Consider the following 26,497-nt stretch of genomic DNA (forward strand, 5'->3'; position numbering starts at 1 on the left):
CCAACTGGAGCTTGGCTCGAGTTCGTGAGTTGATCCGGCAAGCTGCCTGGGGGAAGCCGAACTGTGCATTAGCCACACTGACGAGATTATAATTGCTCGGCCATAAATTCAACCGAATGTGCAAGATTTAATAGGGTTAATTAAACTGATCGGTTGTTTGTTGTTGCTGCTGGGCGGTTGTGGGGAGCAGGGGGTAATGCCACATCATGAGATTATTGCAAAATGTTCGCGGTGTCATGTGTTGTTGCCCTGTAATAATCTAATGTTTTCTCTTTCTCTCACTGAATCCTGTAGGTAATCGACAGAATGACTTGAAGGATGAACGACGAAGAGCGCAGATGTCCTCTGCGCGTCAGGTGTTGGAACGTTCGACCATGATGCTGCTGACGTCATCCAAGGTAAGAACCCGGATGCAACACGATTTCTGTGCTAAGTTTGATTAATGTATTGTTATGAACTCGCTGGTTCAAAAGCATTCGTCTGACCTATGATAAGAACATTACAGGGCGAGTAACATAAATTATGACCATCGAAAGGTGCAAATTGATAAGAGAGAAACATAACACAATTGTCATAGTCTGGTGTTCTTTTCCTGTAAAATGCAATCATAATAAACAAGTACAATTTTTGGACAAACAAATTAAATTACACGAACAATTGTGTGACAGTGACAATTAATTCAATTAACGGAGCATTTACTCGGACACAAGATTAATAGATCACTAATCGAACATCTCATATCCCACTTTAACAGGGCACGATTATGAATAAACGGTCAATCTTGATATAGTTCCCTTCCTAATTATATCATAACCGTTTGATCAGGCCATTATTTAATTAGACTTCTGACTTTCCAAATGCAAACTTACGAGCTTTGCGTATCACTGAAGCCATTGCATTTTGTGCTGATGTTTAATCAACCTTATTCGATGCTTAGTGTCAATTTAGTTTGAAGTTTGATCAATTGTTTGCTCAGTATTTTCAGATTTTAGGTAATAATTTCCCAAAACTCTTCTATTGGGCGCTACTCACAGCATTAAACGTTTATTCCACAGGTGCAAACAGCCTGCCAAACCAAGTACTTTTTTAAACTTTGACAACATTTTGCGTTTGAATTTTTTTCTCTACTACTTTTTTTAAGCTACTTGAAGTGTACATTGATGTATGTTTCGTAGGAGAGAGGTGGCGATTAGTGCGCACCTAAACTTTTTAAAGTATAACAAATGAAATATTACTTTTTTCCAAGACCGTAAACACGTCTACGGAAACTTCAAACCTTGCTTCACAATGACCTCAAATGAAAGATTACAAATATTATCTCGCTTACGAGCTTTCAGCCACAATATAGTCATGTTCTAAAAGTGCGCAAGGGTAAGGTAACAGCGCACGGTCGTGCATAATAATGCGCACAATGAATTTCCCGTAAATCTTGAATCTTTGTAGAAGGAAAACAATTTTTTTCGACCCAAATTTTTCGAATCAACCCTTAAACATGTTACATATGCGCATTTTTTTGGAGAAGTTTACCAAATTTCGCGAATTTGACCAAACTCTGAACAATTTACCAATCAAATCAATGCTATATTCACAAAAAATGAAATGCTCATGATCAAGGATGGCAAGTGATTTTTTTTTCAAAAATCTGTGTTTGATTCAAAAATCAGTCTATGCCAAATCTGTGTCCTCTTTCCATAAGAGCACAGCAAAACGGGATAATATTCGTGAGTAAAAAAAGTATCGGCACTTTCATGCGCCCTGTCGTAAATACATTGTTATTCTGTTTTCCCCAGAATATTGAAGACTTTTAGAGACTTGTTCTCGAGAGGCCAGAAGTTCCACAAATACTTAAAACATCCGCTTTTAACTTGAAAGTACAGAACAAGTTCCGCGTGAACTTTCCCGCTGCTTATAAGCTGAACAATTATCTTAGAAGCTCGTCCAGTTGCGTCGCGTGAACTTTGAAGTGTGGGTAATTACTTTAAAAATGGGCTGCTTAGAATGCTATTCATTAGCTTCGTAGGATGCTTAAGACAAATCAGTCCCTATTAAAACTTTTGGTTGCCATTCTGTGATCGCTATCAGAAATCTGTGTCAGTTTATAAATTCGTGCAGCATATTGAAAATCTGTGAAACACAGACTAATCTGTGAATCTGGCATCTTTTAAACTGATTTTCTCACAAGTGATACTGACAATATTTTTTTCTGGTCATGATTTTCCCAATACTGATCTGAAGATCTCTCAGTTTAATCTAAGATTTGATACTTTGTACATACATACATTTATTTGCACTACACCACATTCAAGATAACACATAATCAACAATAGTACGCCACAATACTCGGTTTGTGGTTGCCTCTCTCCATCCTCGATCACGCCCAATACTCGCTAGATCACGTTCTACCTGGTCCACCCATCTTGCCCGCTGCGTTTCCCGCCTTCTTGTTCCAAACGGATTTGTGGCAAACACCAGTTTAGCAGTGTTGTTGTCCGGTATTCTTGCAACATGCCCTGTCCACCGCATTCTTTCGACTTTGGCCACCTTCTTGATGCTGGGTTCGCCGTAGAGTGCAGCGAGCTCGTGGTTCATTCTTCGCCGCCTTGTCCTGAGCACGCGTCGCTCGAAAACACCAAGTGCTTGCAGGTCCTCCTCGAGCATGATCCATGCTTCGTGTCCGTAGAGGATCACCGGTCTTATAAGCGTTTTGTGCATGGTACACGGGCAAAATTCTGCTTCAAGAAATGAGCAAAACGAGTCATGATTTGGGGAGAATAGTATTTTTTCATGTTATGATGATACACCATGATTAAAAGTTCTCGGATCATGATCCATTTGGACTGATTTCGTTGAAATTAAGCGTAACGCATTTGACGTTGTTGGGTATAGCTTCAGGCGTGTTTCTGCTACGATGGTAATCTTTGCAACAAAATTCAGGCGTTATGTTTTCTAATATGAAGATTTTATATATGAAATAAATGGAATGGTGTGAAAGTGTGTGGCGTATTGTTTATACGATTTATTTATTTATACGATTATTTCAACTAATGTCTCAAATAATGTACATTTGAATAGCAAAACAGTGAAAAGCACAACGAATTTCTTTTAATCTGAAGAATCAACAATTTAAATATGTTTTTGAACAACCACGACACCTAAAATAACGTGTTTACTTGCGTTCATTGCTCCAGATTTGATTTTTTGTTTCAGAATTTGGAAAACATAAACGAAAACATAAAACATAAACCTCTAAAAAAGATACTCTATGGTGAATTCTTGCAAATACCGCGGATCGATTTTTCCTTTTTTGTTTTTTTTAAACATCGTTTGCAAAATCGTCTTATTTGAAATATTTAGGTGAATCAATACAGCTTGTGTTCTTATATCTATGAAACAAATTAATCAAACTTGTTGAACAAAAAAATCTTATTTTCGTTAGATGGTGCTCCTAATTTCCAGTCGAAATTATTTTTCGGTTTACGTTATCTCTCGGAATATTATTTTAACAACAACAGTCACATCGAATATGTAAGAATACATTCAGATAAATTCATACAAAATGTAAAACTTATGATGTCAATTTTCGGTTCATTACCTTTATGTTGTCAATTCTCTGTCAGCCGGTGGGTAAACCAACACAATTATAAACTGAATATGCCTCAGGATCAAGTAAAAATTTTCAGTAGTTCATGCTTTTTCGATGTCTGCTTTTTGTCTTACCATTAATCCATTAAACAATCCATCACATCACTTGAGGCAGAGGGTTCAAAGTGATATCCGAATAGAAAATTGGAGTTACGAGCTTTAAAAGAAATACATTCCTCAAGTAACGCATTTTCGGATCATGAATAATTTTCATGGGAGAAGACTTTTTGCTCATGGTTTCATGAGAAGTTAAAATGATTGGTTTCATGATTTTCTAATTATGACAGCAGTAACGGATTTCTTTCCGAGTACATTTCGTGCGAGGGTGAATCTTTTTTGACCGCTGATTCTTTTGGAGCCCGTAGATGATGCGTCTTTGTATTTCACGATTCACACTGTTGTCAGCCGTTAGTAAGGATCCGAGGTAAACAAATTCTTCCACTACCTCGAAGGTATCCCCGTCTATCGTGACATTCTTCCTAGACGAATCCTGTCGTGCTCGGTTCCGCCTACTGTACATTGTTTTTGACCCATTCACCACCAGTCCAACCTTTGCTGCTTCGCGTTTCAGGCGTGTATACAAGTCTGCCACCGTTCCAAAGTTTCTCGCGAAAATGTCCATGTCATCCGCAAAGCACACAAATTGACTGGATTTCGTGAAAATCGTACCTCGGCTGTTGAGCCCGGCTCGTCGCATTACTCCTTCCAAGGCGATGTTGAATAGTAGGCATGAGAGTCCGTCACCTTGTCACAGTCCCCGGCGAGATCCGAATGAACTGGATAGTTCACCCGAGACTCTTACGCAGTTTTGCACACCGTCCATAGTCGCTTTGATCATTCTAGTCAGCTTCCTAGGAAAGCATAGATCTATGCGGTCGATACTATCCCCCCGCCTTGAAGTCGATGAACAGGTGATGCGTTGGGACATGGAACATGGCAGTTTTATTTCCTCGCACTCCGCTTTTTCCAGGTGGCGTTTTTTCTCCCGAAAGATGCGGGTCTGCTCTTTCCGCTTCTGTTTGTATCGTTCCACGTTCTGCCGGGCCTCGTGCTGCAGTTCTTCTCCTCCAAAATCACTCTGCACTCTTCGTCGAACCATTCGTTCCGTCGAGTCCGTTCCACGTACTCGACGGTGCACTCGGCTGCGATGTTTATGGCTGCTTTTACTGTACTCCAGCAGTCTTCTAGGGGAGCCACATCGAGCTCGCCCTCGTCTGGCAACGCTGCCTCGAGATTCTGCGAGTATGCTGAGGCGACATCCGGTTGCTTCAATCGCTCTATGTTGTACCGTGGCGGTAGTTGGTACCGTGCATTGTTGATGACAGAGAGCTTAGGGCGCAGTTTCACCATCACTAGATAGTGGTCAGAGTCGACATTAGCGCCGCGATAGGTCCTGACATCGATAATGTCGAAGAAGTGCCTTCCATCAATCAGAACGTGGTCGATTTGCGATTCCGTCTGCTGTGGTGATCTCCAGGTGTAACGATAAGGGAGGCTATGTTGGAAGAAGGTGCTGCGAATGGCCATGTTCTTGGAGGCGGCAAAATCGATGAGTCGTGAGCCGTTCTCATTTGTCAGCTGGTGGGCGCTGAACTTTCCAATCGTCGGTCTGAACTCCTCCTCCTGGCCTACCTGAGCGTTTAGATCTCCTATGATGATCTTGACGTCGTGGCTTGGGCAACAGTCGTACTCACGTTCAAGCTGCGCGTAAAATGCGTCTTTGTCATCATCGGTGCTTCCGGAGTGAGAGCTGTGCACGTTGATTATGCTAAAGTTGAAGAAACGGCCCTTGATCCTCAACCTGTACATTCTTTCGTCGATCGGCCGACAATCGATCACGCGCCTCTGCATATCACGTGTATTGCCGCAGCTCTGGTAGATGGTATGATCGCCTCTAAACGTTCGCACCATAGATCCTGTCCAACACACCTCCTGCAGCGCTACGATGCCGAACCCGCGTTCCTTCAGTAGACCGGCGGGTGCTCCCGATGAAGTTGAGAGATTGGCAGTTCCACGTACCGAGCTTCCAATCACAAGTCCTTTTTCGTCGCAGGGGTCGTTGCCTTTGGTCTCGATTAGTATTACTCTCTTGCTGATTTTCCGTTGCAATAGTTTTTTTTACGGCTGGCTCGCAGGGCTGGACACCAAGCCCTTAAATTTCCGGAGAACCATAGTGCACAGTTGAGCTTAGAGTCCTTCACTGGCACTCGGACGTCGATCAGCCGCTCCTAACCTGGAGAACAGACGCTCAGGCTTGCAGAAGCAAACCCCCTCTTCTCTGTCAGCTTACGACCAAAGTTCCCACCGGGGTTGGTTACCTGATCTTCCCTAAGGTTGGTCGCAGTCCAGCCGGTTCCGCGGAGAGGTAGGGATAGGAGTTACTGGGAAGAGGCTGATGACCTTAATGGGGTCTGTGTTGCGCGTTACCCAGCGTTTACCAATCGCAAGTCCTTTCATTTGAATATAAGTTTTTGAAAAACGCAAAATTAAGTGACACTATTTGTCACATACACACATACGCATATGTATGCTCAGTTCGTCGAGTGAGTTTGATTTAGCGCATCTTAATTAGCTAAGATGATCTCGCTGAAAATAAATTTTTATCCACAACCCAGAAAATTCGAAATAAGAAACATTCACTTCTAATGAAAATGGTAGCACTAGCCGACGACTGATGCTCAACTGAGAGGACGACATGTCAAATGAACATGTGATAACTGCAGCTAATGCTCGGGGGCTTTCGCGATGGGATGTGTCATTTAGTGTTCGAATTATTGCGCGCGGTCATTTTCGCCGCGGCGCTTTTCTCCTATGCATATGGAGTAGTTTTTCGTAACTAAACTATAAAATCATGTTTAGTTTCCAGTGGTTATAGACATAAAGACGGTCCCAGAACTTTGATTTCGCTGTAAATAATTCACAATTGTTAGATATTCAAGTTTTATTCGATATACTGATAATATTAGACTACAACAACAGCATATTATTCTCAACATTTGCTACTTAGCCGTTGTAGACTAGCTGGCGCACCTTCTTGCGAACGTTCCTCATTAAATTCCATACAGACTTCTTGGCGACAAGTTTTGACACTTTTTTTCAATCTTTTTCTGTTGAATGGTTTCGGCTGCCGAGACATGTTTCCTAAGATGTGTCTTCGTTAATGCCCAAAATTCCTCAACAGGTCGAAGTTTTGGGAAATTTGCTGAATTCATGTCTTTTGGGACGAAAGTGACATTTTTGGTAGTATACCATTCTACCGTTGACTTCAAGTAGTGGCAAGAAGCAAGATCTGGCCAAAAGACAACAGGTTCCTTGTGGCTTCGAATCATGGGTAAAAGTCGTTTTTGTAAACATTTCTTGATGTATATTTCGCTGTTCATTGAAGCAGTGGTGATGAAGGGTTTCGAAATCTTACCGCAGCTACAAATTGCTTGTTAGACCATAGCTTTCTTACCACATTTTTCGACTTCAATCGATGTCTCGGACAGGTTTAATACTTGCACTTCTCGTACCGCACCGTGGTCCCGGCAAGGATTTGTAATCGAGTTTCACGTAGGTTTCGTCGTCCACGATTATGCAGTTCAAATTTCCAGCAAGAATCGTATTGTACAGCTTTCGAACCCTCGGCCTGATCGATGCTTCTTGTTTCGGACTACGTTTTGGTTGTTTCTGCTTCCTATAGGTTCGAAGATTCAAACGTTCTTTAGCACGAAGAACATTTGACTTCGTAGTGCCCACTTTTTACTCCACATCCCGAACTGAAACCTCCTTCTTTTACTCGAACGCCTTCAGTATACGTTTATCCAACTGAGGGTTAGCAGGACCTTTTTTTCGACCCGTTTTCGGTTTATTCTCAAAGGTTTTATCCTCACCGAACTTCCTGATTGCATTTCGCTCGGTTTTTTTACTTACTCCTTCCATTTTTGCCATCTTTCTCAGTGACAGTTCGCGTTTTGTGCTCCATTTGTACACAATTTTTCGACGTTGTTTTGCTAAAAGTCCACGCATTTCGAAACAAACTAATGAAAACGAATAAATAACTGCACAAGTGGTTAGAGAAGAGTGTAAACAACAGGATGCAGTCATAAAAATTGACAGATTCTGAACCATTGCGAAATGGCAGCTGTTTTTGGTTGCGTCCATACTTTCTGGGACAGTCTTTAGACAGCTTGTGTCAAAAAATACATTTTATCAAACATGACATGACGTTTCTCAAATAATAAAAGTAAATTTCTGCTAAGGCTTTCAAAGAATGTTTTTGTCGAGGAAGAGAGAGGGATTAAAAACGGGGATTTGGTAGGGCCAAATTTTGAGTTACGTGATTTATGAACGGTTTTTCTAAACGAAGCCTTAAGTTGACACTGGTAACATTACTTATGCCTTTCAACAACTTTCGATTTCAGACATGCATGAGGCATCCAGAGTGCGCCAATGCCAAGGAGAACCGAGACACCGTGTTCTGCCAGATGCGACGGGCGATGGACCTCATTCATTATGTGGTGAAGGATGGTATTCTGGAAACCGCCAGCGAACGAAATGCGTTACGACAGGTAAATTCTCATCGCCACGGAAATTACTTTTGATTGACAAAATTTCCCCACCGCAGGTCCCCGAATGGGATTCGGAACGAGCGACGGCTTTTACATGTCTGCGCCATTTTTCCCGGCTTATCGAAATGTCCAGACCGGACTACGATCGGCGCAGTTCCGGCAGCAAAACTAGTTCTTCCATGATGGCAGCGGTGGGACCACCGCCCGGAGTGATCGGCAAAGATTGCATCTCGCCTAGTTCACTGCGCGATAAGGAAACCGGCATCGAGTACCGGCGGGAGCTGATACGACGGAACAGCGAGCGCGATCGGGAGAGAAATTCCATTGGTCATTCCAGAGAGTATAGTACTAGGGAACGGGAGTTCCCCAAATATGACAATAAAGCTGATGTGAGTAGGGTGCATTCGATTGGGTAAGTTTGGGGGGTTTTCATCTTTCCCTTTTTTACTGACCTACAGTTAGGGATCTCAATATTTTCCACCGACACCCGGGAGCAGTTGCTAGCCGCGCTGGACAAGGTTTGTGAAAAAACTCAAGACTTCACCGATTCGGCATACACCAGCCATGACCATCGGGAAAATATACTGCTTTTGTGCGACCGGGCCAAACTGGAACTGAACCAGTTGATGCGGATTGCCGTCAGTATGGAACAGTATCCGAACTCGACTTTCGATATCGAAAGCGTCGTCGAAAGTGTTTTGAATGCGGCCCAAGATCTAACCACACAGCTGACACTTACGGCTCAGGATCAGTCGGCGGAGCTGTCACACATCATCAAGTCCGGCATTGACATTGCCAACTCGCTCAGGAATATTGCCTTAAACCAGGAGATCGATCGGTTGCAGGAATGTGCCGATCGGTTTCACGAGCACATCGATCATGTGCTTGAGGTGCGCACGAAAAAAAAATTGCGTTTACGAAAACTAATTTTACCTTTTAATGATTTCACTTCTCACAGGTTTGCAAACTACTGCGGCAAATAGCTCTGACGGAAACTCTACAGGTGCAAGCCAAATTCACGGAAATCAACGTGCGCATCTACGGTCCTCAGGTCATTACGGCGTCCCGAGCACTGATGTCGCACCCGCAGAGTAAAATGGCGAAAGAAAACCTAGAAGTGTTTGTCGATATGTGGCAGTGGCTGTCCACGGATGTGACCACCATCACCAAAGAGGTCATTGATCTGGCTCAGACATCGACGAAAGCCGACAAAACCACCGAATATCTTAGTCTTCCGAGACCGGGGGTAAGTTGGGCTACTGCTATGGTGTTTTTTTTTTGTTTCTTCTTTCAATCCCCTAAATTTCTGCAGAAACACGGAACCACATCGAAACCGCTGAAACCAACCCGACTGGACTCCGAGGAGCAGGAAAAAATTGCCAAAACCGGACTCGAAATGAAGATGGTCACCAACGAAATGGACGCCGAAACGGACAAGTGGAACGGGGCGTCCGAGGAGAACAACGACATCGTTAAGAGGTAGGTTTTGTGCGATGCATTTTCATCCACCCCTCTTTCAACCTGAACGTTGCAACAAAGCTATCGTTCCACCCTGTTAGACAAGGCGTAGCACCTCAAAGGATACCTAAAGTGCACTAGTGCTTCCTCGGGATGGTTTTATTACCGTAGCCAGAATGTTTCTTTATGGTCGCAATAAAGAGCGAAACAACGCCAGCAGTGCACTGATAGTTAAGGGAGTGTACTGGTAAAGGGTGACATTATAGTATCTGTTAGTAGTGGTTTAAAAACAAATGAACTCTTAAAGCTCGAAATCATTTACAGACATTTTAAAACAATATACTAAGGTGTGGCTTCAATTGGCAGAGCCTTTCTCTTCTAAGACACTTTGAAAAAGGTTCATATTTTTATAAGCCTTTTAATATTCGCAAACTTCTCTATCTCGATAAAAATATTTCATTGCGATTTTCGAACAAAACTTTAAACTTCAAATTTCCAGTAGATTTCCAAGAATATTCAACTTACAGCTGTCAACGAATGGAATTGAACAGAAAAAAGTGAGATTGAAATTGCTAAATTAAATACAGAATATTTTTTCTCGATCCAGTAAATTACGCCCCCGCCCAGCTATGTGCAGGTCGTTTGAACGAACAAGCGTTTTTGTTGAACGAGGTAAAATTCATTGCTCAAGGTAAATGAAGGGTTTTTACGGGGGTGCATCGCAAACAATAGTTGCTTATTTACAGCTCGAATAAAATAAAAATAATGAACTATAAGATGACGAAATATAATTGTGATTTGATTCGGTACATTGGCAAGCTAGTTTTGTAACTGAAACAGCTTTTTCGGTCTGTTGGGTTCGATAATTTTTTTTTAAATCATCAAAAAAAAAATGCGATTCGAAAAAGACGAGCGAATGCGTTTGTTGCAAGCAATGTTGCTTGAATATCAAAAATGCAACGAGCGCCTGATATTCGGACTTGACCGTACATTCGGGTGAGAACGAAACCGACGCTACTTCGTTGCTTGCAGTCAGAGATGGCATTTCACCAGAGAGATACACGCTAGAGTCAGATTTGTGCCACACCGATGATGAAAAAAACGAAGCACCGCACAAAGCGGAAAGCGCAGTTCTTCTCAGTGTCGAATAGACAGCATTTGAGTGTGCGCTTGTGGTTAAAGCAGCTGGCGCGAGTGAAACACATTCTCTTCGCATGAATCGCTCACACGCGCTCTCGTCTAAATACACCCAAGTGACCACTGGCGCGTGATGTTGAGCGAACACTTCTGTGAACTTCAATTAATAGAGAGTAGATCTGGCCTTGCTATGAAAAATTTGCAAGGAAAACCGAAAATTTTACGATAAATTGTTTTATTTTGCTGATTTTGCGTGTCCACGCTTCATCTACGAAAACCATACAGCAGAGTGCTCACCGGCGTGTACACCTCTGTGAAAGTATCTGCATCCACCTCAGAGAATTTATTAGCTAATGCTCTAGCACTTTGGTGCGATTCAGTGGAAGAGGTAAAAGGAAATAAACAAACGCACGCATGATGCGTGCACACTTTACACAACAGTGGTGTATGAATGTGAAAGAGAAGAGCTCTCGTTGAAGTTGTCAGTGCGAGGGGAGAAATTTTGCTTGCTCTTCGTCACACAGAGGAGATAGACATCTCTGCTTGCAGTTGTTATTCGCAAAAAAAAACGAACCCCCGAATTACTTGAGGTGAATGAGAAACGAATATTCATGCAGCGATAATCGTCGAAGCTTAATTCGCGATGATCGTTAGTGCTGGCGAATGATTTTTCGTAGGCACGTTGTTCATACTGCTGTAGCTCGGAAACTGGTAATGTATGTATGTATGTGTGAAGTAACCATCAGTTCAAGACATTAGCAGTGTATACGGGTAGAGTTACAGTAGATCCGAGTTTGATTATCAGATAGCTTCCATATAACTCCTGCTATTAAGAAGGCCAAAATGGGTTTTTGAGGACCCGGCGCCTTCCAGCAAGAACATCCGGCCATATAATAAAGAATTTCGCTGTACCAGCTTAAACCCGCCTGATGGTTTGTTTGTAAGAAGGGTGAGTCTTACTCATTTCAGACCTTCAGGAAGAAACACAAAGCTTCCTCCACGTGACTCAGGTTGGCAGTCGATACCCTGATGCACTTCCTGCCCTCCCCGTTGTTAATATAATTCAGCATAATACAATACACCCAAACCTCCGTTTAAGAACACTTTTCACACGTTACCTCTTTTTACGTAACTCTTTTTACGAACAAAATCTCAAATAACGTAATCTTTTTTTACGAATCAAATCCCAAATAACGCAAACTTTTTTTACGAACCTACTTCGTAAAAAGAGGTTTTCATACATCGACAGCAATTTCCGGCTCATTTATATTCTATGGAAACTACTACAATATGGTTATTTTTGGACCGGGTTTAAAGAGTAGATTCCGGAAAATGATGTTTGAGGAGGTTCTGAAATTCAGGATGGCGACTTTCGGTTTCTTGATATTCCTTGAAAACCCTTACAATGTGTGTATTTTCGGAACGGGATTGATGAGTAGATGTCGAAAAACGTTGTTTGAGGTGGTTCGAAAATACCCATATCGTAAGGGTTTTCAAGGAATGTCAAAAAACCGGAAGTCGTCATCTTGAATTTCAGAACCACCTCAAACATCGTTATTCGACATCTACTCATCAATCCCGTTCCGGAAATACCCATATTGTAAGGGTTTTCAAGGTATATAAAACACCGGAAGTCGCCATCTTGAATTTCAGAACTACCTTAAACATCGTTTTCCGACATCTGCTTATCAATCCCGTTCTGAAAATACCTACATTGTAAGGGTTTGCTAGGAATATCAGGAAAATACCCATATTGTTAGAAGTTGTAAGCAATATCAATAAACCGGAAGCCGCCATCTTGGATTTTGAAACGAGTGCAAATTTCATTTTCTTGCGCTTACTCTTTTCGAAAATAGCCATATGATGGGCGGTTTCCACATTCATTTCACAAAACTTTTTTTACGAAGTAAATTCCAAATAACTTAGACTTTTTTTGCGAACCAAATCCCGAATAACGTAAACTTTTTTTACGAACTACCTTTTTTTACGAACCCCGATTTAGTTCGTAATCGGATGTTTCGGTGTATAATATAATATAATATAATATGATATAATGCAATGCAGTGTAAGTTATGCTCTTCTTTCGTCGCAGTACTGCAGGAAAAATGATAAATGATATATGATATGATATATTCCCCTTTTAATATTAATAATAATAATAATAATAATAATAATAATAATAATAATAATAACAATAATAATAATAATAATAATAATAATTATTATTATTATTATTATTATTATTATTATCATTATTCGCATAGTAAATGGCAAACGACCTTTGCCTTTACTTTCTGACATATCAGAGACTCGGATGACTCGTATCGCTAAGATGCCTAAGTTCGACTCCTCTTGTAGAAGGTAAAAGTTTAGATACGAGAAGTCTTCTGCTTACTTTAATGACCCTTGTCACGTCTCACTTTTCCGCACTTTATTCTTCACATCCTTGCTCTTCCTTGAGTACTATGGCTCTATAATTTCATATTCTTTATCTTCTTATAATCTCAAGTTAGTTTGATATCGTTAAAAAACCGAAAAAAGTAAAAATTACTGACTGACCAGAAGTCAAAAATAAAAAAGTAAAAAAATATTATTAATAATATTATTATTATTATTATTATTATTATTATTATTATTATTATTATTATTATTATTATTATTATTATTATTATTATTATTATTATTATTATTATTATTATTATTATTATTATTATTATTATTATTATTATATTACATGAAATATAATGTAATAAACAACAGAATTGTATGTTGGCGTATACTATGATAAACATTGCACTTTAGGATGAACTTTAACTTACAATTCATGTCACACCCTTTCATTCTGCTACTAACGCAGAAGGCGATAGCACCCACTCGACGCCGTTCTATTGTCCAAATGTCATCATAGACACACGGGGAGGCATGAAATATGAACTTGTAAGGACTTAGTTATATCACCATTTGACGACCTGCTGTAGCTCGGAAACTGATAATTCTACAGAAATCGCGTCCCAAGAACAAATTCTAGGAAATCGATTACAAACTGAAATACTTACACATTCAAAAAAAGACGAACACTTTCTCAAGATTAAAAACGTTTTTTAATCCACCTAGTGGTGTAATAATGCCTTTCTAATATTACTTATATCTTCAAAAATATCACTAGATTTTGTGAAGAATTATTTTTCTATCTTAAATAAAATAAGAAACAATACGCAAAATCGTTTCAATTTGTTAACAGTTATGTCAAGTTAATAAGAACTTTTCTTTATTTTGCATCGTCGCACTAAATGATTAAACACACTTTACGTTATAGTGCTGCAACCGGAAGTCGGACCCGGATGAAGTGAAACAGCAACTATGAGTATGAGTATGAGTATGAGACTATAGGAACTTTTATTTGAGACTGTTTGTGGAAATCAATCAAATCATATCTGAGAAAATTTAGTGAGTCTCGTTTTAAACTTTTTGACTTTTCCGGTACTTCTGGAACCGGAAACTTGGAACCAGTATAGCTGAAGTCGGTTCGTTTAGTAAGTTACGAATATAGCCTACAAATTGAATCAGCCCTCTGGGCCAATTTTTACTATTCAATTTTTCAAGTGATTGCTTAAACATAAATTGTTTATGAGGCAACCCTGCACGCTATACGAAATTGAACAAATTTAAAATTTGAGTGCTATTCGTGATCCTGCTACACATTGCTGGTATTACTTTCTATTGAATATTCTCTTATACATGCACTCAAGTCTTTTTTTATGCAGGGTATACTACTAGAATTTGAAACGATACACCTAAACTACAGTACAGATTAGTTACATTAAACATTCTGACACACAAATATTACGAAATAGCCAGTATAGTTCTTTATGATAAAATAATGGTGGTTCGTGATGGAGAGTGACGAGTTGAGTTCAAATTCAAATGGATACTATTGACTTCCGATGGATACCGCTGACTTCCGTAATCTATTTCCAAGCTGACCTGTTGTCCGTGGGTGCGATACTGATATGTGCTCTGTTGTAGTCTCCTGCTTCTTCCACTTGTGGTAACAAGCTTTGTATTTCGCTTGGAGATTCCTCGATCGCACCATAAACAACACGATGACAACGGCAGCCAAATTCGAAATGAATGGCTTCTGAGTCGGTGCTATGCATTTTATATAGCAAATCAGCCGAAAGTTGACTATAAACTACAACTGGTTGAAAAATGGGCCGAATACAGTATGGTTATGTAAAATTTCGCATCATTATTTGGGTATAAAATTATGGTTCTAAATGGCGCCTTAGGGTGAAGCCAGAGTGGGCGCGACACGCGAAGCGATGCGATGCGACCAATTATGTTCTGTATTTCGTTCATTTGTTTACAGCAAAAAATCAACATGTATTTAAAAGTAAACACGAGGCGTTGCGTAGTGACAAGCGATTTTCGGTGCGACAACATACGAAACAGCACTTGCACAGTTTTTCATGCGATTAACGAGCGACCAAAGGTTATTAAATTATTTTTCGTTATGGCGGAAGAAGATACTTTTATTGATATCAAAGATCTAATCGGAGCAGTTTTAACGGAATGCGCAAGTGTTGGAAAGAGATTTCGAAAATATTAAAAGTTACTGGCATGTGCAAAGTGCAATGAGTTTTGAGAATATTTCGAGTTATCTCGATGGAAAAAGTTTATACAAGTTACTATAAATGTTTAGATGCAAATGTTAAGAAGGTGGCTTTATTTCAACAGGCATTTCACGCCATCAAACACATCCATAAAAATCTTCGAGGAATATAAGGTCTCCTGTATATTACAACGATAAAGACATGATTGATACCGTCGAAGAAGGGTCATTTGAAATGGCATTTAGCCAGATTAAAATATTCAAACTAGCCAAGTTGCTCTTCTATTCCGCCTCTCAGCAAGAAAGTGGAAGAGAACTCCGAATAGAATATCGGCACTACTTCTGGAAATAGAACTTTGAACGTTGAAACTACTGGAGACAAAAAAAAAAACATTGTCGCATGAGAAATATTTGCATTCTGCAAAAGCTTCGGATAGAGCTGCAGTGATTGATCAGAATGCTCCTTTCAATTTATAGGAATATAATTTTAAATTATATTTTTACCTTTTTTATATATATAAAAAATAGGTATAGAATTCGCTCAAACTTTCGAAAAATTTTCTGAGGCCCGGAGGGCCGAATGTCATATACCAATTGATTCAGCTCGACGAACTGAGCAAATGTCCGTGTGTATGTGTGTTGTCAACAAAGAGGTCGAGATCTCAGAGATGGCTGGACCGGTTTTGATCAAACTAGTCGCAAATGAAAGGTCTTCCCGTCACCCAGAACGCTATTAAATCGTTTCGAGATCGGATGTTTACTGTTTGAGTTATACACAGTTTTATGTCAAAATTTTCAGTTTTTTGACAGTATCTGTCACATTTGACCTTGAAAACAGAATATGTTTTCAGACTTAGATTCCGCACGGTAATACCTATCCAACAAGTCATAGATTGTTAAAATCCGTCCATTTTTAACGGAGATCTAGCAATTTTTGTGTAAGCGACTTTTCCCCCTATTCCAGCAGTTAAAGTTTTGAGCGCTGTATGGCAAATAAATGCTTGGGAGCAACGTAAGATCCAACTTCCGGTTTAGGGGATATTGGGTGATTAGTATAAAAATGTATATTTCACATAAATTAATCAGGTTCATCGGGTTAGCAGATTTGGATAGTCGATAACCAAATAAACTTATTTCAGTTTTAGTGGTATTCAGTTTTCGATTCGGAAGGCACCCAAAAATTTAATTCGTTCTACGATTTTTCAAAGATGTTTACACTGATTTTCAAACATTTTGAAACAAATGTAAAATATACAGCTACTCAGGTGAATTTGTCTGACTTCGGCTACCCCGAATTCCGGTTCCAGTATCGAATAGTTTCTCAAAGCTCAATCGTTTTCTCAAAAAAAGCCAAACCGAATTTCAGAAACAAAAATTAATTATTAAATAAACTTGTAGTCCCATACAAAATTAATGAATTTTACCCAATTCTGACTTCCGATTCTGGAATTACAGGATGATGAATTTTTAAAATTCAAACCGATATGGAAGATGACAATCCCGAAAAGCTTCAAAGTTGGACTCAAAACTATTGCAATTTATTCGTCAAGTCAATTCATGGCCATACGAATCGGTTTGGGTTATGCTGGTTTCTGAATACCGGCTCTAGAAGTACCTTAAATTACCGTAAACTCTAAAGTGGAACTTACTTCGACATATCGTGAAATGTTTAATCGATTGTCCCACTTTTAGATTCAAATTCGATCCGATTTGCAGTTTCGACATTACAGAGTAAAGAGTGATTAAAATCTCAAATTGTCGCTTAAAACGACGTTCATTAAAATAATGAAAACTGAAAAACCGAAGAATATTCATGCAAACAACACATACGGATTGATGAAAAAAGTATCATCTCACTGCTAGGTGGATTAATCACGTTTTTGTTACTACTGTCACTTTGACACTCGCTACTGTTTCTCATCGGAAAACTTTCGCGTTACGCATCGCGTCGCGTGTCGCGCCCACTCTGGCTTCACCCTTAGAGAATTTTGATGTCGATTTTAATATTTTAGTAAAAGATACTATCAAAATGCTGGATGGGAGCCAAATTGTGTAATTCTTCAAGATATTAAACGCTGATTGGATATAAACGATTTCAAACACGAATTTGCGAATTTAGAACTGCGAAAATTGCAAAAATCTGATCAAATAATCTTAGATTTGCACTAGACTGCTAATTTTAATTTTCGATTTACAAAGAAGCAATGTTTATAGTTCTTTAGGTAACATTTAGAGCCATTAGAAGAGCTAATTTTACATAATGTTCCACATTGTTGTCCATTTTCCGTTGTATTTTGCTCCAATGCAAACGACCATAAACAGGATGATGTAATCGATTTTCTTCGAAGGGAAACTGGCTCTGCGACCTGAGCGTTTGAGGTTTTGCACAACTCTAAAGGTCTGCTCTCATTATTGACGACCTGAGCGTTTGAGGTTTTTAACCACGCAGAAGGTGCACTCTCCGAAGCTGCTGGTTGATTAAATCATTCCCACGACGTCTGCTTCCATCCGTTACACAAGAAATGATCGATTTTCATTTTTTTGCATAAATATCTGTTTATTAATCTTATTTTTGTGTATTACATCAACATTTTACAGTACAAGTGTTTTGAACCTTTGGCCTTTCATCTTTGTTGTTCATACGATTCGTTATTAATAATAGGTGTTTTAGTTACTCTTGTTTTACATAATAATGTTTAATCAAAATTTTTATTTTTATTATTAATAAAATATCTATCTACTTATAACTATCCCTAACCTGATACGTACAAATTTTGAATTATTTGTATTACAGAGATTGAGCACCTCTCTTCAAATTTCGTGCAGTATTGTTTGAATTTTTGTTCTAGTATATCCAGGGAGGCCATCTCATGTACTTCTCTGGTCCTTGTCCAAGAGGGCAGATTTAGAATTATCTTAAAGATCTTACTTTGAATGCGCTGAAGCCTAAGTTTGTGTGTTCGTGCACAGCCTCGCCAAACAGGGACTGCGTATTCAATTGCGGGGTAGATGATTTGTTTATAGACAGCCATCTGATTCTTCAGGCACAGTTTAGATGTTCTACAAATCAGCGGATACAGAGACCTTATGAGTATGCTGCATTTTTGAACGATTTTGTCAGCATGTGACCTGAATATCAGATGTCTGTCCTTGATAGATAACTTCGTCGGACCATTGGATGACCTCATCACCGAATCGTATTCGGATTTCGTCTGATGGAAAAAGTTTTGGAGATCTTGAATGTGGATACAAGATGAGCAAGAGTTTTTGCTGCATTGATCACAATTTTCCAGCTTGTAAAATATTCCGTTAAAGCGTCCAGACCTGTCTGTAGTTTATTCTATCGGAAAACCAAAACAGTCGATATATACAAACTTGTAGTTTATTCTTCAGAGCATTAATGACACGACCTTTGTAAAGAATGGCAGTATCATCAGCAAATTGTGACAGAACACCACCACCCGGAAGAGGTGGGATGTCTGATGTAAAAATGTTGTATAGAATGGGACCTAGTATGCTTCCTTGGGGTACTCCAGCAGGAATAGTAAATCTTTCTGAACGTGCATTATTCAGAGAAACCTGGAATGCTCTATCTGCAAGATAATTTTTGATAATTTCAATAAGATACATCGGAAAATTATATCGATCGAATGCCTTTTCAATATCTAATATTGCCATGGCAGTCGTTTTGGACACTATTTGTTTTGCTGGATGACGTTGTTAATCCTTGTGAGTTGGTGGATGGATAGGGCAGAGAGTAAGCTGATGGGCCGATAGCTCTTGGAAAGGGAAGGATCTTTCCCCGGTTTCAAAACTGGTATAACCTTAGCTAACTTCCTCTTTGAAGTGAATTAACCAAGCTCCCAACACCTGTTAAAAATTTTAGCTAAGAAAACAAATGAGCGAATACTTTAATAAAATTGTGAGAACACACAAAGTGTTGGCCTAGCGCATTTGCCGTCTCTACAGGTGTGATTAAGGGTATTCCTTCAGCTGCGTCCTGGGGTGACATCAGAGGAGGAATAGGCTTCGGTTTTTTCTTAAGCACCTTCAATAAGGACCAGAAGGGCTTTGAATGTGGGAGAATTTCTTGAAGCTTTTGCTGGAAGTTCCTGTTGCGAAGCTCAGTTATCCTTTGCTGGATTATCCTAGGTAAGTTGTTATAAGAGGTCTTCTTATCTACGATGCCAGTTTGTTGATACTGTCTTCGGTAGATATTTCGAAGTCGGATGAAGTGGTAACTCCCCTTCCTCTTGTAGTTGTCCTGTCAAGCCTGTGAATTCTGTAATTGGAAATAAAAATAAAAATTTCAGGTTTAAGATGAGTTTCAGTTATAATAGCAATATCGGCAAGAAAGTCGGACAATTCAGCAGTTTTGCTCCTGAATGAGCAAGCATTTCAATTTACTACAACCAACTGATTATATTGCATATTCGATGATGAATTTGCCTAAGGCGTTGATTCGATTTAGGCGCGCTATACAGTTTCGTAGTTTTGTTGTCATTGTTTCAAAAATTACGATCAGTTGTTCGGCAGAGAATAAGTCACCAGAGTCATCCTTTGCTTGTGGTTGATTAGGAGGGATTTTGAAGGAAGAATCTTTTTGTGATCCAGCGGCTGCATTTTTTGGATTGCTGTGAGGAAGTGGCGGCAAATTTGGAATATCCCTCTTCGGTGGAAGCCGGGACAGTTATTTTGTAGCCTTCAGTACATAAACGGATTGTTGCCTGTAGTCCTTTGCTGTTCAGCGTGTTGAAATCCGAGCGTAGAGTCGGTGGGAAGCCCTTCAGATAGAAAGGCGGCATTTTTTTTTTCTTCTGCAGTTTCTTTTCGACATCAACTGGCAGATCAGCGTATTGGTTGTTACTCAGCAAACGGTCGTGAACCTGTACATCACTTGGCTTCAGACGCTTAGCATCCTTTGGATCCTTATCGGATCTATGGCGGTTTTTACCCATAGCTTGGGTAGGTAGACAACTGCGAATAAAAAATAAAACAAAATCGAAATTAGTCGTAGTAGGTTATTCGTCTATCCACATCGAGTGTTAGATGACGAATTGATCGATTTTCGACCACGGTTCCCCTTTTATACGCAGTCAGTTGAAGATATGTGCCTGACTACCTCAAAATCGTCATCCTTGCACGAAAAAGCCAACCATAGGTAAAGAGTTTTCACAGTTTGAGAAAACTTAATTTTTGAGTTGTTTGTGGTTATCTAACACTGTTCGTAATAATATCCTAAATTCCTGATCATATTTTTGATAAAATGGTGAAAGAATTATGTTGCTGTGAAAGAATTATATTTGATTAGAAAACAAATAGCGAAAAAGAAATTAATTCCTTTTACCGTGGCCGTTTCATTTCAGGGCGAAAAACATGTCGGCAATGGCCTTTTCGATGTACCAATTCACCAAAGGTGAAGGTACACTACGAACGACGCAGGACCTATTCACCCAGGCCGAGTACTTCGCCGAGGAGGCCAATCGGCTGTACAAGGTGGTCCGTCAGTTCTCCTACCAGGTACCGGCCGGGGCACCGAAGAAGGAACTGCTCGATCACCTGGACAAAGTGCCAACCTACGTGCAGACGTTGCAGTTTTTGGTCAAGGATCCGGCCGTCGGTAAGGACGCCACCTTCGTCAAGGTCGACCACGTCATCCAGGAAACGAAGAATCTGATGAATGTGATATCGAAGGTGGTATCCACCTCGTTCGACTGCGCCAACAAGGTAAGAAGCGGTAGATTGTGTGTACCGGCGACGAACTTTCAGCTGACAAATGCAGCAAAGGACCGATATCGAACTATCAATCTCATTTGCATTATTCAATTTTTGTCCATGATTTTAATCAAGGTGCAAAATGTTTTCGTTTGCTTGGAACCTTTAGCTCGGCAAGAGTAGAACGGCCAGACGTGACATTCTGCACCGGGTGTGTTAAATTGGTTTTATTTTTAACTGTAATTTTCAAGGCTTTGATTTGGTTTCATATCTGTTTTATTGATTTCACTGTTTTGTTTCGAATCTCCGCTCTTCGAACGTTGGGTCAATAAGATGCGTGCTCTTATTTCTTTGTGCTGAATAAAACCGACTGGTTAATAGTCTTCTTACTAACTGCTTTAATGTAGATGGAAACATTTGTGGAAAATAGCTAAATAGTGGATATGAAATTGATAACATTGTTCAAGATGCAGAATGCTGATCTGGGCTAGCTAGTTGTTTGGTCCGTACTTTTCAGTGAAAAAGGTTAATAATTCATACCTGTTTGCTTCCAAAGTTTGTGTCAAGTTGAATAATTCATGGTTGTGTAGCTGCAAAATTCCCATCACGAGAATCAAGAAAACCATCTCGTTGAACATTTATCGAAAAGTTTTCCTGTAAACTGAACACTGACTCTACTGCATCTCTGCCGAAACAGATCTACGAACTGACCGGGATTCCGTTCGACAACCGGTTGATAAACGTACCGACGGTCGTCATCAACAACGAATGCGGCACGAGCAAAAAGTCCTCCAGTAACAAGGTAAAAACCGCAGCAGACACTTCATCATCCACTGCACCCCGGCAGAGACGGAAACTTTTGCTGTCCAAGTATCGCTAGCGAGAGGAGAAAGATCTGACATAAAAAAAAAAACAAATAAAAAAGACAGTCGCTCTACTCGTACGAACTTTGTGAGAAATGTCAACCCATTCCTTGCGTTTCCCTGCCCGCCTTCATCACCAATTCGCTCGGAAACGTACCGGTTCGGTCGTTTGGTGACACAACCTGTAACACTCTATTCATACCTAGCAGATGTGTAGCCGTCCGTTTCCCATGTGTGATTCAATCCACGTCCACACTTCCACTCACCTCTCAGCTATTAGATATTATCATCCATGTCATTCTTCAACTATCTTCAATAAACTTCGTCAGGCACTGAAACGGATCTGTTAATAAAGAGTCAATCGAGTTTTGATATGAAACATGAGCTTTATTCGTTGGACGATTTCGTCTGCTCCATCGTGGGTGGAACAAAAGCAGGGGCTTTCTTCGAATCTTCCTTGCAAGTTTCCGGAACTAACAAAAGATAATCGTGTGTAACAGTCAAGTCCTCTCAAACTAACCTAAATCCATATCAGTAGCATAGTTTTGACAATGAAACGTTATCACAATCCATTCGAGTGAACGGGTTTTGTCCTACTATACATATGTTGAACGCTGAATACAGAGCTGGATCCAATGTTTCGAAATTATCAAAAAATCAAAAATCGTTACCGCCGCTGCTGAAAATCACTTTATCGATTATCGTTGGACACAATACCAAAGATGATTCTCATTTGTTGAGATGAACATAAGCTTTTCGCGTCAAAATACGGACATAAACAAAATATTCTGAAAACGTTTTTATGTGGCTAATTTTTAGTTCATATAAAATGTTATTGTAAAACTCTACCATGAATTGATCCACTGATTTTCCGTTCCATGTCGTAAAAGGCCACAAAAATATGAGCTCCCAAGTCAGGAGCATAAGTAATGAAATCGTGAACGGAATATTTTGGGCTTTGCCCTTACTGTGTCAAGCGACCTTTCCATTCTTCGCTTCTAGCGGGATTTTAAATGCTTGAACTATTCTTGATTCAAAACTGGATTAAAACAGTTTGCATGGCTTTCGGCCAATGCAGACGAGCTTTTGGAAAAATATGGGGACTCAAACCCCCAGATACATTCATTGGATATACACAACTTTTGTTAGACCAATTTTAGCATATGAATGCCTTGTATGGTGGTAAAAAGGAGAAGTGGCGACAGTTCAGTCAAAGCTAAATCACCTCCAAAGGACGGTCCTAATGGTGAAAACAGGAGCATTCACGACAACTCCTACTGCTGTTCTAGAGGCGCTACTGTACAGTATACCTCTACATGTGTTCCTAAAACAAGAAGTCTTATTTTGTGCATAAACGTCTTAAGGTTACAGGGCTTTGGGACAGTAACCATATAGACCAGGGGTTCACCAAAGTAGTCGATATAGACCCCTTGGGGTCGATATCCTTTGTGCGGGGCTCGACGTAAACGAAAACTGACTATGGGGGTCGACGAGGTCTAGGAATCGACCCCCTATTGTTTGATATAAGTTGTTATTTAAAATATTTACGCTAAAAAAGTTGTGTTTATTTGACCATCCGCAGAAATTGGTAACTATTTTAGATCAATATAAAAAAGCAAGAAATTGAATTTTCAGAGGAATTTATTGATGGGGGTTCTAAAATAGTTTGGGAACCCCTGCTATAGACTATGCTACTAGCCACACTCACTAGTGGTCTCAAATGGTTACTTGGGATGAGTATTTACTCGCTCCTAGTGACCTAACTCTCACATATAGGCTTCCTTTCAAAACATTCAATGTGAGCTATCCTCTTCGTGAGGAATGGTTGTCTGGTTATTTAGAACGACAACTTGATGAACACATAACTTGTTATACGGACGGTTCTCTGTTGAATAGTCGTGCTGGTGTCTACTGTCGTGAAATGAGACTCATTCACTTGGTAGATACTATCCTGTGTTCCACGCGATTCTGTGTGGGATACAATCAGCACTTCAGCAGGGAATCTGTGGTAAGCGAATTTATTTTTGTTCCGACAGTCAGGCAGCTTTAAAGGCACTCAGTTAGAATGACGCAGTCCAATCTTACCATTGGTCGAACGATCAAGCAACATTACACCCGTACGTTATTTATTACAAAGTTGAGACGAGAGTTGTTCACGAATGTTTCGTCATTATCTCGGAAGAAAATAAGCATGATACAGTCGCAGTGCATTTGTTTAACAGAAAGATGATTGATTACTTGAAACTCATTTTTGGAAGCGAGAATGTCAAAAAGATATTCTTCTTTTCCGACGGCTGTGCAGGTCAATACCAAAACAAATATAATTTTACAAATCTTCTGCATTATAAAACAGATTTCGATATTGAAGTCGCGGGGCATTTTTGCGACATCACACGGAAAGGGTGCGTGTGACGGAATAGGGGGAACCGTGAAAAGATTAGCCTCTCGCGCAAGTTTGCAACGTCCTATCGAGAATCAAATATCAACATCTTATCATTTATTTCAGTGGGCAGAAAATGCTTTTGAGAATATTGTTTTTGAGTTTTGTTCTAAAGACGATCACAAAAATGAACTAGCAGCATTAAAAACTCGTTTTACGAAAGCTAAAACTATTAAAGGTACACGAATGTACCATTCATTTCAACCAGTAGACTCATCGCATGAAAAGAAATATCGAACAACGTTTTCGTTCATGAATTACTGTAGATAATATAAATTTTTACAATTGACAATGAAATATCGTTCACTGTATGTAAACAATTTTCGATTCCATTATTTCATCATCTGTGAATAGAAAAAAAAATCCCCATGTCAACGCTCATGGAAAACGTGTGCTGCGAAACATCAGAGGCGTGCGAAAGTATCATGCCGCGAGATATTCTTTTCGTCATAGTTTTCAAAACAATCGCTGCTCCACAACTTTTTTAAATGGATTTTGATTCCTTGGAGATTATTACATATTATGATATTTTTTCTCGATTTTTCAAAGGCGCAGAACATGAGAAAAAATCATCTTTTTATAGAAATTACACAAAAAAATTATGAAAAAAAATGTTTTTCATGATTTTTATACAATAAGTTTGATTTTATTGTATTATCTGTGATATGTCAAAGTTTCATTCAAATATGTTTATTCGTTGAAGAATGGCACGGTTTTGTTGAAAAAGTGACAAAAAATTTCAATTTGCAATAACTTGCACATACAAAACTTTTTTGAGTGTTTCCCTTGGCAAGTCATTTTAATGATCAAATAGATCTAAATTATCAGTATTAGAACAAGAAATAAAAATACTATTTTTTTTCTTTTGTGAGAATTTTAAATTCTCTCGGGGACTGGAGGTCCCGATCAAAATCTTTTACTGAAAATGGTCACATATCACTTGAAAAGTACACCTGGAAAAAAGAGTACGATTGAAACATTGTGTATTAAAATTTGCCAAAAAGTATCGCCTAGGGGAAGGAGTCGAACCTACCACCCTCGCCTTATTGTTAAGATGCTCTGCCAACTAAACTACTCTGGTGTATGTGTTAATGCTTAACTGAAAGCAAAATAACGATTTAATAATTTTAGTTGGTTTGACGCAAAGTCGCCATAACTAAGTTCAGTTTTTGCCTGAGTGAAAACATATATTGGAGAGACCAAACGAATGAGAAACTCACTGAAAAGATGATTTTTTGGAAAAAGTTACGCTCTGAAACAGGACTTGAACCTGCTTTCTTACGCAATCCGTGCATATGCGTGACCATTTTGCCACCCCAAGCTGTGATAGACACGGCTCTATCACGCGACTGGGTCTGGGTAGCGTACAACAAACATTGTCTAAATCCTAGCCGCCTCACGTCCGGATATATGATATATCCAAACATCTTCTCTGTTCATCAGACAACAAACACTAGCCTTCTCGCTCTATACCTATTCTTTCGTTCAAGCACAAGCCGTGTCTATCACAGCTTAGGGTGGCGAAATGGTAACGCGTATGCATGGATCGCATAAGAACGCAATTCAAAATTGCCTGGAGGAAAACAGATTGGTAACGTGATATGCGAATACAATTATGTAATGAAAAACATGATTTTTGTCGTGAATACGACTTACTTTACTATGGGGTGCCTTTTCAAAATTTACCCTCTGAGAGAGTGCTAAGTTTTTGATCGTGAATATCTCTTGTTGTATAATAATTTTCGCTACATGCCATCGGAAATATGATCACAATTTAATGATAAAATTTTCAGTTTTGTGACATAATCTCAAATAATTCAAAATTACACTTTCCTGAAATGTTTGGTATAAACGAGTATCAAAGAGAATAATTCATAAGGCGCGTTTGCCTTTCTCGTACTTTGAAAGCTCATAGCTCAGTGATTTGTGAAAGGATTTATATAATCTAACTACCAATAGAATAGAAATTTTTCAACTTAAACGTGTTTTGCGAACGCATTGAAATATTTCAATAGTACACTATTAAAAAGCCTGTCTCATTTGACCCATGTCAACACCAGCCAATCAGAACGCGTTCTGA

General features: G+C 39.4%; 1 protein-coding gene across 11 annotated transcripts in view; it reads left to right on the forward strand.

Annotated features, from left to right (window-relative positions):
• LOC131438511 (alpha-catulin) overlaps positions 1–26,497 on the forward strand; it is a 475,173-nt gene that overhangs the window by 404,661 nt on the left and 44,015 nt on the right. For 9 of the 11 annotated variants that reach the window (XM_058608599.1, XM_058608592.1, XM_058608593.1 and 6 more), the window contains 8 exons: positions 295–398; positions 8,046–8,192; positions 8,249–8,581; positions 8,651–9,082; positions 9,151–9,438; positions 9,505–9,671; positions 20,766–21,126; positions 21,812–21,916. In XM_058608599.1, the coding sequence (XP_058464582.1) occupies positions 295–398; positions 8,046–8,192; positions 8,249–8,581; positions 8,651–9,082; positions 9,151–9,438; positions 9,505–9,671; positions 20,766–21,126; positions 21,812–21,916 (1,937 nt within the window). Of the gene's footprint in view, positions 1–294; positions 399–8,045; positions 8,193–8,248; positions 8,582–8,650; positions 9,083–9,150; positions 9,439–9,504; positions 9,672–20,765; positions 21,127–21,811; positions 24,988–26,497 lie in introns of those variants that run through there. The other 2 variants (XM_058608596.1, XM_058608597.1) reach the window with 2 other exon arrangements.

This window comes from Malaya genurostris, chromosome 3 (assembly GCF_030247185.1).
Source record: "Malaya genurostris strain Urasoe2022 chromosome 3, Malgen_1.1, whole genome shotgun sequence".
NCBI classification, from domain to species: domain Eukaryota; kingdom Metazoa; phylum Arthropoda; class Insecta; order Diptera; family Culicidae; genus Malaya; species Malaya genurostris.